General features: G+C 39.9%; 1 protein-coding gene across 1 annotated transcript; it reads right to left on the bottom strand.

The window, feature by feature from the left end:
- Nucleotides 1-5,075: 5,075 nt before the first annotated feature.
- LOC144528241 (V-set and immunoglobulin domain-containing protein 10-like 2) lies at nt 5,076-12,594 on the bottom strand. The gene is made up of 11 exons (XM_078266729.1): nt 12,213-12,594; nt 11,833-12,108; nt 10,959-11,234; nt 9,790-10,035; nt 9,457-9,714; nt 9,081-9,371; nt 8,454-8,807; nt 7,256-7,378; nt 7,138-7,162; nt 6,930-7,030; nt 5,076-5,221 (listed from the first exon to the last, which is right to left on the bottom strand). The coding sequence occupies exons 1-11, from the start codon at nt 12,592-12,594 to the stop codon at nt 5,076-5,078; spliced, it is 2,478 nt and encodes an 825-aa protein (XP_078122855.1).
- Nucleotides 12,595-15,430: the final 2,836 nt, after the last annotated feature.

Here is a 15,430-nt window from a genome sequence, read left to right as displayed (position 1 = left end):
TCTACTGAAAGTCTATAAATGATAAAGTTTTGTCTTAATATGTTCATCAAACATTCAAATCATGTTATATGGAAAACCAACTTCTAACTGCAATTCAGATAATTGCAAATTAATCTAAAGACATTGGAAACCCCTTACCATATGTGATAAAGGTGACCAGGTTGGTAGGTAGAAATAAAAAGACCAGCCCTAGCAGTTGGGCCACCATGGTATCATGATGATCCTGAGTCCAACAACCACTTTACTCCAAAAAATGTAGCAGAGATGATAAAAAGGTCAAGCTCGGACTACACAAACTGCTTGTTAAAGGCTTCCCTAAACTGATTTGAGCTAAATAATTTTCCTTTCTCTCTATCCCTCTATCCTTATTTCTTTCTCCTGTGGGGTTAGAATAACACGGTGATACTGTGCTCATCAATTATATAAGACAGACGCATGGGTGGATAGATTAGCCTAGCCTTCCACATACACACATGCAATATGAGCACACCTGACTATGAACACTGAACATAACATTCCTTCACACAGGTCTTTCATGTTTATCTGCACTTAAATCTTTTTTTCATATTCATCGTGAGCACATTTTTACATTTTCACCCTGTTCAAACTGTGGTGTTGTGTGTGACAAAAAGTGGGAATGCTAATGATTACTTCATACAGTTATAAACAGTCATCTTTTCTTCCAGCATTACAGTGGGTTCACCCAAGAAATGAGGTGGTTTATATTGTCTAGGATCTTATTTTTCCCTTTGTTTCAGTACAGGTTTAGAGACAAAAAGATCTTATAGACTACACAAACAACAAAAGGCTATATTTCCCTCTATTTCCTCTATTAGTCATATTGGGCGACTTGTAAATGAAAAATGTAAAATAGATTCGGAAATCTGGCATCTTTCAGCAGTGGTCTGTGTCAGTGTCCCAGCAACATGCTCTGACCACGACACTCTGCAGGGCAACATTTAAAGATCTAAAGTAGCTGGACCTGCACATACACAATTCCATCATACTCATCTATTCATATTTAGTGTTTTTAAAGACTCCTAATGTGAGTGATGTGTTTATAAAAGAGAACAACTGTTGAGGAACTGTTAAGTGGAGCCATAAGTATGTACTATGAAGCCTGCATCATGAATGAAAGCAGGATAGAGATCAGTTTTCCTTACTTTGCAGAGACAGAAATGCAGCAGAGTCTAAACAGACTGAGTCAGCCACATATCAAGAAGGGCTTAGTTTATCAACCATATTCAAAATAACCGCAATAGAGTGAAATTACATAAATATGAATATAATAATAGGTTGGAATAGGAGGATGTAGTCATAATATTTCTCTTAAGTTTATCACACTGGAATGCAGTGTGAAGTCCTTTTTATATTCAGATGTAATTCACTTTAATGGCACAGTATTTTAAATAGGAATGTCATGTTTGTTCTTTATATTTATAGATAAGCCCTTTTAAAGTTTTCTGAAGTTCAATGACTTTTACCCTTTGAGAAATAGCTTAACATATAAAACCTTTCATCATGGTGATTTTTTATGTAACTTGCCCTACTTCAGATCTGCTTGAGCATCAAATGTATATGAATTAGTTTGTATTCCACTGTAATAGTTTTTTCTTACTAGTTTGTTTGCTCAACATTTTTGAATCAGAGGAGCTGAACTATTGTAAAAAATACAATGCAACAATTATCGTACACCTGACAACACTGACCATTTTCAGGAATTCATACATGATCTGAGCTTTCTACATGTTTGGAGAAAATGTAACATGCTAATTTGCAACTGCTCTGAGATATTTCTTCTCTTTGCGCTTTCAGGTATACATATGTGGGAACATTTCATCACTTGTCTTTGTGTTGCTTCTTTTGTCAGAGTTGCCATGGGACCAGCCCAGTGAGAGCTGTCAAGAATATTCAGACTGGCTTCAAAAGAAGACATACCTACCTCTTTGTAAGAAAATACAACCAATGCCTCTTAATAAGTCCCAAATTTCAATCAATTTGTAATTTCTTTATATAATATATCTCACAATGTCTGTCAATTTTTCAGCAACACAGGCTCAGGGTCTGTTTTACAGAAGAGCAGCCATGATTTTCTTTTGTTTCTGTTCTGTTTTTCTATACAAAGAAAATGTATGTTTTATGAAATCCTACCTTAAAGGGGCTCTAAGCAATGTCACGCGTTTTTTGTTTAACATTTTTTGTCCTATACAGCAAACATCTCCTCACTATCCACTAGCTGCCTGTCCCCTGAACACACTGTAAAAAAAATGCCGTCTCTGTAGACAGCCCAGGCTCCACAAACGGCAACAAAAATAAACTGCGCCAACCTGCACCACAAAACATAACAAACAGTGTTCCAGCCAATAACCGACCAGAAGGATTTGGGGGTGGGTGCGCGGAAGGAAGGGAGGGGGAGGGGACGGGATGAGGAGGAGGGAGGGGCGAGATAGCCAAGATAAGGTCAGTTAAATGGTATTGTGTTTCTAACATGAATAATCAATTACCACATAAAGTTGAGACAAAAGTGTATTTGCCACTAAAACCTGAGACAGTGAAGTGTGCTACTGAACCACAAGAAAATAAAATAATGGAAGAAGTAAAGAAGCAGCAACATTCTGCTTTTGTGAAATGTCACCAACAAAACAACTGCAGTGCAGAGATGTACCATCATGTGTTTTCATTAAGCTAATATCCATTATACCTCACCCTCTCATCATCTGATGTCAATATGCATCTTTTCCTTATAACCCAAGTATAAATATTGGTGGAAGACATGGTGCGTCTTTCAGCGATATTTATCTAAAGGACGAGGTTTTCAAACTCTGGTTGTGACACACAGCTGAAGGAGGTTGTTTCCAGTTTCCAAAACTTTTAGTAAAAGTACTTTTACTTTTAATACTTTAAGTACATTTTCCTGATGATACTTACTTTTACTTAAGTAACATTTACAATGCAGTACTTTTACTCGTAACAGAGTATTTTTATAGTGTGGTATTAGTACATTTACTATTTTCATGTAGTTATTTGTCTAGAAAGTACTTATCTATCAAAAAGTGAGTTAAAACAATGGTGATTGAGCATATGACCCACTGATGAAAGCGCTTGTATTTGCTGCTTTGTACAATCTGAATGTCTGTGGCGACTTTCCCGCCCTAAATGTAAATGGAGCGCAGAGTTAGTGACGCTTTTTACGTCAGTCAGCAGGGGTTGGTTTCTTCTGTCTGCCCCAGGTGGATTTTGTCTCTGCTGTTTATGCTGCGTTCTATTGTACTCGGAAATTGGGATCGGGAGCATACAAGTCCCTACCGCTGACTTAAAATGGCGGATCAACAAACAGAGAATAAAAGACAACTTTGAGTCCAAATAAAAATAAACTAAAAAATAAACTCCCACACCCACAAGAGGACCGAGCTGATGCTGGCTGAGATCACATGTCAACTTTTGCCATTGACTGCGGTTGATCTGACGGTATGTGTGCAGCTCAGGTGGGACACCTGGGGCTCAGTCTGCACTCCCTGTATTGAACCACCCTCTCTTGGAGTCGCGTTAGCACTGTTAACCGTGTTAACACGATTAGCCACGTTAGCTAGCCGCTGCCTCCCCGGCTCTATCATCTTTACGGCTGCATGTGTCCCTAGACGGCCCATGTCTTCATGGATGCATTAGCTCTTAGCTCATTAGCTCATCTTAGACTAAACTGTTATCAGTGGACTGCAGCATGTGAAGGCATCACACAGGTTAGAGCTGCCAATCTACCGACGTCATACGGTAGACACTGTTCCAGCAATTACATCTTACCGCCAAAGCTGTCGCTACAAACAACTCAAATCTTACGACCAAAAGAGAGAATACTTATTCAAACACTTTTTAAAAAACCTGCTTAGGAATCATAGAAAAGTAATCCAGTGATAGTTGTGTATACATCATTTGTTAAGGTTGCAAAGAGGGACTGCTAATAGTTAATTCTGGAGGCTTTTAATGCCTCATACATAGAAATGCACACTGCTGTGGACATTGGAGGGATAACCTGTATTCAGCTGTTCTATTGAAATTTGAAATCCTGCTGTTCTCTTTAAGTGTTTAAGTGTATGTTTGTGTAGACTCTTGTTTTATTGTACTTCTATCCTTGTGAGAAGTTAACCCGTTAAGTGTTAGATACCAGGCGGGTGGACATTTTCCTAAGACTTAAGTTAAATCCTTACCTCAAAGAGTTAGTTATTCTGTGTTCGAGAGTGATGATTGCCAAAGGTAGGTACACATAGGCAGGCATGTGCACAGACATTTTGGGGGGCAGGGGCTCAAGTGAAAAAAGGCCTGTTTGTATATATACATATGTATGTATGTATATATATATATATATATGTATGTGTATATATATATATATATATATATATATATATATATATATGATATATATATATATATATATGTATGTATGTATATAAAAGGCCTGTTTGTATATATATATATATATATATATATATATATATATATATATATATATATATATACAAACAGGCCTTTTTTCACTTGATGTACACATATGTATGTATATATGTATATATATATGTATATATATATATATATATATATATATATATATGTGTGTGTGTGTGTGATTTGTTCTGATTATGTTTGAAATGACACAGTCCAGACTCTTGAATAAATTATTAAAATGATGCATATAATGAAGATGAACACAGACTCAAAAAAGAATAATTTTAGGGTTTAATATGAGGTGACTCCAATGTTCAGTATCCATGCAAATATAAAAGTGAAATTGTTTGATAAGGAAGCAGCAGGTGCTGTTCAAGCCCTGTAGGTACCTGCTACAACAAAAAGGGGTTCTGGTTAAAAAAAAAGCTTGGTTAAGCAGTATACATACACAGCATTAATGTAAAAATCAAAAGATCAAAGTGTTGTAGTGAAAGATATGCTTGTAACTGTAAATGTAGTTGAGTTGAGATCTAGATCACATGCTACATACTGTAATAATTGTCCAAACTGTCAGCAAAACCTTTAATTCCAGGTTAAATTACAACCAAAGGAGTCCGTGATATAGCCTACATGTATGACTATGAGCCTGTAGCCTTGACGGTGATGGTGACGCTGACAGGTTCATTGTCGTCTCCAGGGGGAGGGGCTTGGCTGGTGGCGGGGGTGGCACTCGTAGGTGAGGTGGTGAGGGGTGAAGCTGCCCGGGGTAAAGCCATGGTTGGACCTGGAAAAGACCAGCGACAAGGTTCAGCATCAGGTAGATGAGCAACAAGATTATTAGTTCTGTTGATGGTCGAAACCGACTGTTCATAAAATCTGATTAGCTCACAAGATGACTACATGATTTAAAATATTTTGAAAGCTATATGTGTTATTTTATTAGAACTTGTCAATGTAAGATTGCATATGAAAGTCAAAGGAACAACTTACACTGCTACCCTGCACACTTTTTATGGCATACAAAAAATACTTGAATTATATGGTCTAATATGGTTTTTCCACAAAAAAGTTAAATTACCTTGTTAAAAAATATTAGAATTAAATCTACTCCCCCCTCAGAAAAATCCATAGTCTAATATGCAAATATTTATTTCAAAAGTTTGAGCACTGGATTACTACTACTAAACTTTACCCCTTTAGCAGATGAATATGAAAACAGCCTTCTCGTGTAAATTGCCAAACTAGCCTAATCAACCAACAATTGGAAACACCTAGGTTAGTGTGCGGCACCTTTAAATGTAACACAAATTATTTACTAGGAGTTAGCTTTTTGAATCTGATAAATTCCTAGATAACTAGCCTACAAACTGACGTTAGCGGTGCACTTTTCCCTGATGAATACGGTGTAGGAATAGTCATGTTTATGTTTTTAAAGGTTAATTTTTATTTGTTTCAACCTGGCCCCCATTTCCCCATGCATTTGTGTCTAATAGACTGATGTGAACAAAAATCTTTGAAAGTGGTCAAGTATTGAGCGAGAACGCAGTGACCGGCCCTCGTAGGACTGCAATGCAATCATTTCTGTAGCCTACTCCAAAACAACAGACTCCCGGGACGCCTTTTTTCCGACTTGTGTTCCTCTCTCTACATCGCTGTCTTTGGACAAAAAGTCACCTCTTGAGATTGATAATGTTGTCAGATACTTTTAATAACAATCTGAGCCTGTCAGTGGCAAAAACAAACACTTTTAGTGGACAAATATCAAGGGTGCACAATTGCCCCAGTAGGTTACATTGCAGCCCCGTTCGCGAGGTTCTGTCACTGCATTCTCGCTCAATACTGGACCAATTTCAAAGACTTTTGTTCACATCAGTCTATTAGACACAAATGCATAAGGAAATGGAGTTCAGGTTGAAAAAACCCAAAATTACCCTTTAAGTTAGATAAGAAGGAGAGCTAATGTGGTTGTTGTTCAAAGTCTCTGGCTCTTGTGTTGTGTAGAAAGCTGCTGTCTGACTCAGTGTGACAGTCTACTTAGAACGCTGACTTAACTGCTTTATGCAAGATTTGATTGGCTGTTCTTCATCTAGGTAGATGGAGAACTAAATGTATTTTCAACGGATCAATGCAAAGACGGGGGCGCCATCATGGAACCAAGATATAAACTGTTTTGGTTTCCAATTTTTCTATCAAAATAACATGAATTTGCTATGGGAACAACAAACTTTGAGCTAGTAAGCCATACGTTGAAAATGGCACCTTTTAAATTGTGTCCTGAACTTAGCGCCGCCCAAGACGGTTGTGACTGGTTTAAAGTAATGCAACGTTTTTTTTTCTCCTATCCCATAATGTATCTGTGGTGTAGCCAGACCTTACTACACAGTGCTGTGGACTTAGATCTGGCAATGCGAGACTAGCAGTGTGGTAAATCTGACATGCAAAGCCCATCTTTAGGTTTGCATGAATATGTGTTTGATGTGGGTGCATCTTGCCTGGACTGGATGATCCACCAATCTCCTCTATTCCTCCCTCTGACCTGCCTTCCAATTCATCCTCTGGGAAGTTGATGTTTTCTCTTGACTGGCTGTGCTGCCTGGATACACCAAATGAAAAAAACTGAATTGGCTGACAACATCATTAAACTGCACATTTTTGATTGCTGCTATTATACTGTATATAGAAAGTATTACAGATACTCACAAACCAAACAGCATGTCATGTAATCCTGGGAGAAGAAACACAGAACATTAATGCAACATAAGTGGACCCTTTTTTAAAGTAATTTATTAGGAACTTGGTGCTTGTGTATGGGACTCACGAGGATTGTTGTTGCGGTTGCGGATTATGAACACGAGCAGCAGCGCTGTTAGGAAGGCTGCAAAGAGCATCCCGCCTATAGCTGCTCCAATCACAGCAGGGTACACATTGTAGCGTGGTTCCGCTGCAACACATTACAGTTACACATTGCAAAATAGTACACCTCTAAGAAAACAGTTTCTGCACTTGATAAGTGTCTCACATCTTTTTCATATTTTCAGCTACCTTTAGTGGTTCTCAACCCATGTCAGCGTTGTTCTTGTACCGTGAAATGAACCAAATTCATGATTGTTTGGAAATGTTAGCTTCACTGTAAAAGCCAGAGTACAAGAACTTTGAGTGTTTCTTCATACGTGTTGTTGACAAAATAATTATGTACAGCAAGACTGTAACTTTTGAAAGAGGAAATAACACATTCTTTCATAATTGTAAGTTTAATACACTGTGTGGTTTTGCTGCTGCAGCCTTACTTGGTCTGGTATGACCAGTAGCTTAAATTTTTTCACTTGTGCTTCTGCTACACGTTGTTTAAGCATTTACCATTATTTTGTACTTGTCACTTCTAGTCGCTGTTCAGCAAAAGTTACATAGGCTCACTTTAAAGTCAACCCTGTTAAACTGAGCGTAGGTGTGCATTAACTGATGCCGTATAGGGGTTGAAAACCACTGGCCTATCCTACCCTGACACCTGACCTACAAGCCCTAAACAATCCCGTGGCTTAGTTAGAGCAGTCAAATCCTGATATACATGGTACGATTAACACAAATAATTTACAAGAAGAAGCACACAGGGCCAGTTAGAGGAAAGGTAAGGAGCAGGGCAGGGAAGGAGGTAAACAGGAAGGGAGTGGAAGGTGTGAAGCTGTGAGGTGTGTGTAATTGTTTGTCTGTGTTTTTTGTTTGTGTATGAGTATTTCACCTAAGTGGATAACAAAAAAGAAAAAGAAAAATGTTAGACTGTCATCAAAGTCATCTTAACAGCAATCACAGCAGGACACCAGCATCCGTAATCTTTGAATAATCGCCTAACTCACCTGTCACCTTTTTAAAATGTCACATTATAATAGTTTTTTTCCTGCCTGTTTTATTTGTTATCTATTTGTTAAGACATCCCTAACTCAAGCCCCTGTCTTTGCTCAGTTCTCTGGCATAAATCCCGTATCTGACCATACTTTCCTCACTCTGTTCACTTATTATACCTGGAGTCTTTGCAGCAGAAGGGTGTCCAACGGTGCGGTGGTTGACAGGTGTGATGCGGAACTGGTAGGTAACAGTCGATGTCAGTCTCCCTACTGTATAGATCCTGACTTCTGGGTCCTGGATGATATTAGAGTACCAGTCTGGTGGACTGATCCTCGCCTCCATCTCCTGCTTTGAATCATTGTTGCTGCCTCTCCTTCCTGGTCGCTCTGACACCCATATATGCTGCAGGATGAAACCTGTCCATCCTCCTCCTCCTTCGTTCTCTACCTGCCACTCCAGCTCCACCTCGTTACGCTGTTGGCTGTTGTACATCACTTTGACCAGGGTCACATTGGGTGGCATGGGGTACCCTGTTAAAGAGACAAATATAACCAATAAATAGTCTATGTGTATCCCCCATACCACCACAATTTGATGTTTTTACATTTTGGTTTTGCGCAGGGCCTGCTGTCTCTGGGTTCCAGCTCTCTGAAGGCTGCAGCTTTATACTTCTCGTACAAATGTGGTATCAATCTTTTTGTCTAACTCAGCAAGTAAGCATTTGTTTTTCCCAAAATGTCAAACTATTCCTTCGAAAAGCTCTGGTAGTAAGACAACCGATATAGATAAAATATAACACTTACTTTTGATCACTAAAGTGACATTGATTTCAGTTCCTCCCACTGCGTTGGAAGTGGAGCACCTGTACTCGCCACTGTCTTGAGTCTCATCTGTGTCTCTCACAGTCAGATTGGCCCATGCAGACGTTTGCAGCAATGCATACTTTGAGGTGTCTAGGACGCCCACACCCTGATTGTTAAACCAGGTGATTTCACTGACAGGAAGGTAGTTGGCTCTCAGGTTGCAGGTGAGCTGAACGTCACTCCCCTCGTATACAGACACAACTCTGCGCTGTGTCAGCAATACAGGAGCCTCTACAGGGGACAATGCATAAATGAATTTATTAACAAATCATATTTGCTATTTTCTTGTCGGGTGTGTCTGACAATGTGCACTGACCCAGTGTGAGCCTGCAGGTTTTGGTTTGGACCAGAAGTGGATGCTTAGCATGGCAGGTGTAGGGTTTCCCGCTGTGGGCGGTGCCGTAGCGAAGGATCAGGATGTTGGAGTTTTCTTCTCCACCTTTGGCCTGGCCATCTGGGCCCTCCCACCACACCAAGGCTTTCGGGGCCCCTCCATCCCAGGAGCAGGACAGCATCAGATACTGTTTATTGTTAGTCACATAGGCAAAACACACCGGCTCTGCAGGGGGAATATCTAGTGGAGGGAAAGAGGTTTAAGTGAGACGTGAACAATGAGCATAAAAAAACTTCCTCTTTCTTTGTTTCTTACATGTACGTGTGCTGCACTCTATTGATTGTTTGAGTGCCAGGTGGGAGCCCATGCAAGTAAACAAGCTGTTGGAGTTGAGGCCTTCAGATGGCAGCAAGACGGCAGTATTGGTGTTGACAGTGTTTACGAGTCCGGTCCAGTGGAGAGAGGAGGAGGGTAATCCGCCAGGCCAAGAGCAGAGGAGTCTCAGGGAGGTGTAATTCAGAGCCGCCTCCACAGAACAGGAGGGGGAGCCATCGGGTGGGTCTGCAGGGATAAGATACAGCGTAACGAGGCAATGATGTGCAAAATGGGGGTTCTGTAAGGTCAGAGAAAGCACCTACAGTATTCATGGTGTTGGGTATGAAACATCTCACCAAAATTATAGGAGAAAAATGCTTTTATTCAAATATCTATTTACTTACCACCTTCTCTTGTGATAAAGCTAGGTAACACAGATGGATGTCAAGTCAGTACAAAGCCGGTCTTCTCTAATGTGAAAGATGTGTACAAAAAGGAAATGCTCTCTGTCTCTCTTGAGGGATGAGTTGTTTTAGGTCAGACAAAAACAAAACAGGAGAGCAGAATGACAAGCATCATCGGCCTTCTAGCCAACCAACACTTGCCATGGCTGTGACATCACAGCAAGGTACCTGCCAGAGAGTCCCATCAACTTCCCAGACGACCTGAACAGGAGAATAGGTCTTCTGCAGCACTTCTGTGTGTGTGTGTGTGTGTGTGTGTGTGTGTGTGTGTGTGTGTGTGTGTGTGTGTGTGTGTGTGTGTGTGTGTGTATGAGTGCATTTGCAAGCTTTTGGGTCTGTTATAAAGTCTTAGTGAGTACAGGAAGCTTGAAATATGAGAGATGAATAAGACTGAAAGAAGTATGACTGTTTAAAACAGAAGAAGCAAAGGAGGTTTGTGCGTAACACTGAAAACAGTGAAAGTGAAAAGATCAGGAAGTTGTATTCAGTGTTAATAACGCTGAAAATAGGAGGTGATACGATTTTTGTTCTCTTAGTCTTGTGCTATAAATGCCAAATCTGAATTATCATCTCAGTCTTTTACACTCCTTGCTATTTGCAGCACCAAGACAGAATAATACAGGGTAGGACTGGGTGGAGAGGTTCACAGAGGAGCATGAGGACTGATGGCATGGTCTAAGGTCAGATGTCACAGATCACACTCACAGTAGACGGTCAGGCTGATGGTTTTTTTGGAGCGGGTGTTGAGGTAGGTGTTCTGTGCCAAGCAGGCATAGTCGCCAGTGTGCATGCGTAGGATCTTAGTGATGGTTAACTGTGGCCCGGTGTAGACCTGGGAGTTGTTGTAGAACCAGACATACTGACTGGCCGGGTTGGACTGGGCTTGACACAGTAAAGAGACAGTCTCTCTCTCCAGGGCTGAATATCCCCGCTCTGTTATACTGTACGGAGTCACATCTATCTGAGGGATGTCCGGGCCAACTACGGAGAAAAGACATGCACACACTCAAGATATGAAGGACACAGACATGTTACAAACATGACTAACAGGAGACACCTCCTGCTTCATTTCTGTACTGCAGTGATTGGAAGTTTTCTCACATAATCTTTACAGTTTGCCTATAAGAGATCATGACCTCAGCGTCCGCAATGCAATGTATCAATGCATGTAACATATACAGTACAAGCAGGTTTGGCAATGTTATGGTAGGTAGGAATTTATCAAAGTTATCATTCAACGCATGGCACATGGTTACATTTTCTCTAAGTATGACAAATGCCAAAGCTGCATGTCCTTGCAATTTATTGATTACTCACACATCAAATGCCAAAGAAGGAAAGTAAAAGACATCAAAGCATGAAAAGATTGTTACCTTAAACAGTTGCCATGGTTTTAAATGGCATTTGAGGGTTTATATCATAAACCTCTTAAATGCCAATTAAAACCATTGGCATTTGAGGGTTCCATAAAATGGATTTCTAAATCCATTTTATGAATTTCTAAATCCATTTTATTCCATGGTTTATATTTTTAAATTTGACAAGACCCAAATCCTACCCCAAACTCTCAAATACTCACAGATGGTGTCCAGCCATAACCGGTTAGAGCTCTCGCTGTTGACGGCGTTGCTGGCCACACAGCGGTACCAGCCGGTGTGGTTGCGATTGATGTTGGTCACGTTGATAATGTTGGTGTTTCCCTGTGCAAAGGCTGAGATGTTGCCGCTGCGGGTCTCATACTGCCACACATACTGGATGGGTCCAGTGCCATTTTCCAGATTGCAGCGCATCCACATTGTAGATCCCTCCACCGGAGATACATCACTCATCAGTAGGTAAGGCTTACTGACGGGAACTGTATTAAAGACAAAGTCAGTTAGGTACGTTTACAATCTCTGAAGAACATTGTTCTTCATCTACTTTCACATGAAGAGCCCCCCTCCCCCCAGGTAGTCTTACCTCGGACAGTGAGGTGCACATAGTAGTAGAAGACTTTGGGCTCCTGTTCCATGTCATAGAAAGCCTGGCAGGTGAACAGGCCCTGTGCAGCCAGAGGCAGGTTTTCGATGCTCACAGCTGCACTGTTCGAGATTACCGTGAGCTGTCCAAGCGTCTGGGCCAGCTGCTGGATCCTCTGACCTTTCCCCAAATCATACACCACAGCTCTTATAGCTTCAGTTCCAGGCATGGTGAAGCTCCATATGTACATGTCAGGTAAGGTGGGACCGCATTCCAGGATCACCGCTTTGCCCACCACTCCATACACACTGGTGTCCTGGTACACCACCTCCCATTTGGGATTGATCTCCACCGCTGAAGGAGGGAGAGGAAACACTGACATGCAAGCAAACGTGTGTGTGTGTGTGTGTGTGTGTGTGTGTGTGTGTGTGTGTGTGTGTGTGTGTGTGTGTGTGTGTGTGTGTGCGTGCATGTGCGTGTGCGTGCGCATGCACTGCCAGTGTTCAGTTACAGGATTGATTACACTGTTAAGTTTCAGACACACTTTAATAGTTTAGTAAGGGATTTCAAAGCAGATAACCAAATTAGTCAAATTATTCTTCCTGCCTGCGTTGAATTTATCAACTATCTTTTGCTTTCTTAACTATTCTCATTATCTGTCAATCCAAATTGACTTTCAGTGCACTGTTCCACCGTTTGAATTAGAACCTGACTGATAAATTGGCCAGGCCAATATATCCATCCATATAAGCTCATGGCAGATACATTGGGATCAGTGTATGTTTTAAGGACCAATAAGTGACAACAAATTGCAGTACAGAAATGTCAAAATATTTTATATTTAGAAACAGTAATACCACAATATATCTTTTTCACCAAAGAACACTGACAATGTTTGTATTTTAACTGTAAAATGTCACACTCTGTAGAAATGATGGTCACAAATTTGTGTGATCCTTATCAAACAATTCTGTTTGTTTTTATATGCATTTATAAAAAAAAGAATATTGTCAATATATTGTTATGAAAGTATCAAACTCCAATATCAAGTATCTGTTGTGCCATACTTCCAATCTTAAATTTGAATTAAAACAGATTCTACTGAAAGTCTATAAATGATAAAGAATATTTGTCTTAATATGTTCATCAAACGTTGATATCATTTTACATGGAAAACCAATTTCTAACTGCAACTCAGATAAGTTCAAATTAATCTAAAGACATTGGAAACCCCTTACCATATGTGATAAAGGTGACCAGGTTGGTAGGTAGAAATAAAAAGACCAGCCCTAGCAGTTGGGCCACCATGGTATCATGATGATCCTGAGTCCAACAACCACTTTACTCCAAAAAATGTAGCAGAGATGATAAAAAGGCCAAGCTCTCGGACCACAAAAACTGCTTGTTAAAGGCTTCCCTCAGATGCCCCGGTTGTGTCTTTTCTTTTTCTGACCAGAAGTTTCTTGGCGAATCCAGTTGCATGCACTGACTTCATTAGACTGAGAGTAGGAAAGGACGTAGGGTAACTAAACTGATTTGGGCTAAATTATTCATGTGTTTTTCCTTTCTCTCTATCCCTCTATCCTTCTTTCTTTCTCCTGTGGGGTTAGAATAACACGGTGATACTGTGCTCATCAATTATACAAGACAGATGCATGGATAGACAGGTTACCCTCCATACACACACATGCACTTATACACACACCTGAACACTGAACATGAGCATTCCTCCACATAGGCCTTTCATGTTTATCTGCACTTAAAGCACATTTTCACCCTGTTCAAACTGTGGTGTGTGTGATAAAAAGTGGAAATGCTGATGATTACTAAATGAAGATATAAACAGTCATCTTTAAAATAGGGGGATTAAAAAGGGTTTATATTGTGTAAGATCTTCTTTCGCCCTTTGTTTCAGTACAAGTTTAACAAAAAGGTCTTATAGACCAAACAACAAAAACCTATATTTCCCTCTATTTCTAGTGATCTTTGGCAACGTTAATGGAACGCTCCAGATTTTAATTTAAGAGTCACGTAAGGACCAGAGAGCAGAGTAAACGCTACTGATAGGATTAGGATTAAATAGATTTAGAAATCTGGCATCTTTCAGCAGTGGTCTGTGTTTCCTCCCAGCGACATGCTCTGACCACAACACTCTGCAGGGCAACATTTAAAGATCTGAAGTTGTCAGCAAAGAGATGCTGGACCTGCACATACACAATCTCATGTGATGTGTTTATAAAAGAGAAAAAGAGGAGGAGAAACTGTTAAGTGGAGCCATAAGTATGTAATATGAGGCCTGCATCATGAATGAATGCAGGACAGAGATCAGTTTTCCTCACTTTACAGAGACAGAAATGCAGAAGAATCTAAACAGACACTGAGTCAGCCACATATAAAGACAACAATAACAACAATAGATTGAAATTACATAAAGATGAATACATGATAGGTTGGAATTTTTAGTCAAAAATATTTCTCTTCACACTGAAATGCAGTGTGAAGTCCTTATTTTTATTTCATTTTAAAGCCATAGCATACCTTTATATGTAATGTATTTGTATCTTAAAAAAAGATATATTCACTTTCACTGTGCAATGGAAAGATGAAGCTGAAGAGAAAAGGATATGTAAAGAGAGAAGCTCAGCTCGTGCATACTGAGCTAGCCGCTGAAGCTAAAGCTGAACATCAAGGCTAGACAGTGTGTGAATGCCCCATGAGAGCTGGAAGCAGTTGATCTGTAGCTGCTAGTTTGCTCGGGGAGTTGGGAATTCATTTCATCAGCACACAAAGAGCAGCCTGTGACTCTAACAGAAAGTATAAATGATATTAGTTTTGGAACACAAAACAAACATTCTTTGGATTGTTTTAAGCCAGTAGGGTGTGAAAAAACACTGACATATTACTTGTTTAAATTAAAGTTGTTATGTATATCCAGCAGTTACGGAGTAAAAAGAGCATTTATTTGGAGTCATAGTTGTGTCCAACTGGTAAATTTAAATCCAATATTCAGTCTCCTATTATTATTTTTTATTGTAGAGCTTTTTTTGCTTAGCTTTACACTGTGAGATTGAACCAAACAATATTAAAAGTATAAACCAAAGAACCAAAACAATGAGCTGAAAGAAGCTATAACGTTCCATACAGCTGAGGGAACTGCAGAGTCAGTGGGTTCATTAATACCTCTTTCACATACCTTGTATGTGATCCATTGCTATTTA

Source organism: Sander vitreus, chromosome 13 (assembly GCF_031162955.1).
Source record: "Sander vitreus isolate 19-12246 chromosome 13, sanVit1, whole genome shotgun sequence".
NCBI lineage: Eukaryota > Metazoa > Chordata > Actinopteri > Perciformes > Percidae > Sander > Sander vitreus.
This window is presented reverse-complemented; position numbering and strand designations above follow the sequence as displayed.

What these genes read in the sequence shown, in the direction of transcription:
- LOC144528241 (XM_078266729.1), bottom strand. Translation starts at nt 12,594, where the DNA reads ATGTCAGTGTTTCCTCTCCCTCCTTCAGCGGTGGAGATCAATCCCAAA. An exon ending in CATGACATGCTGTTTGGTTT is followed by an intron (nt 7,031 to 7,137) that starts GTGAGTATCTGT and finishes TGGTGTATCCAG; the next exon opens with GCAGCACAGCCAGTCAAGAG. An exon ending in TGGTGGATCATCCAGTCCAG is followed by an intron (nt 5,222 to 6,929) that starts GCAAGATGCACC and finishes GGTCTTTTCCAG; the next exon opens with GTCCAACCATGGCTTTACCC.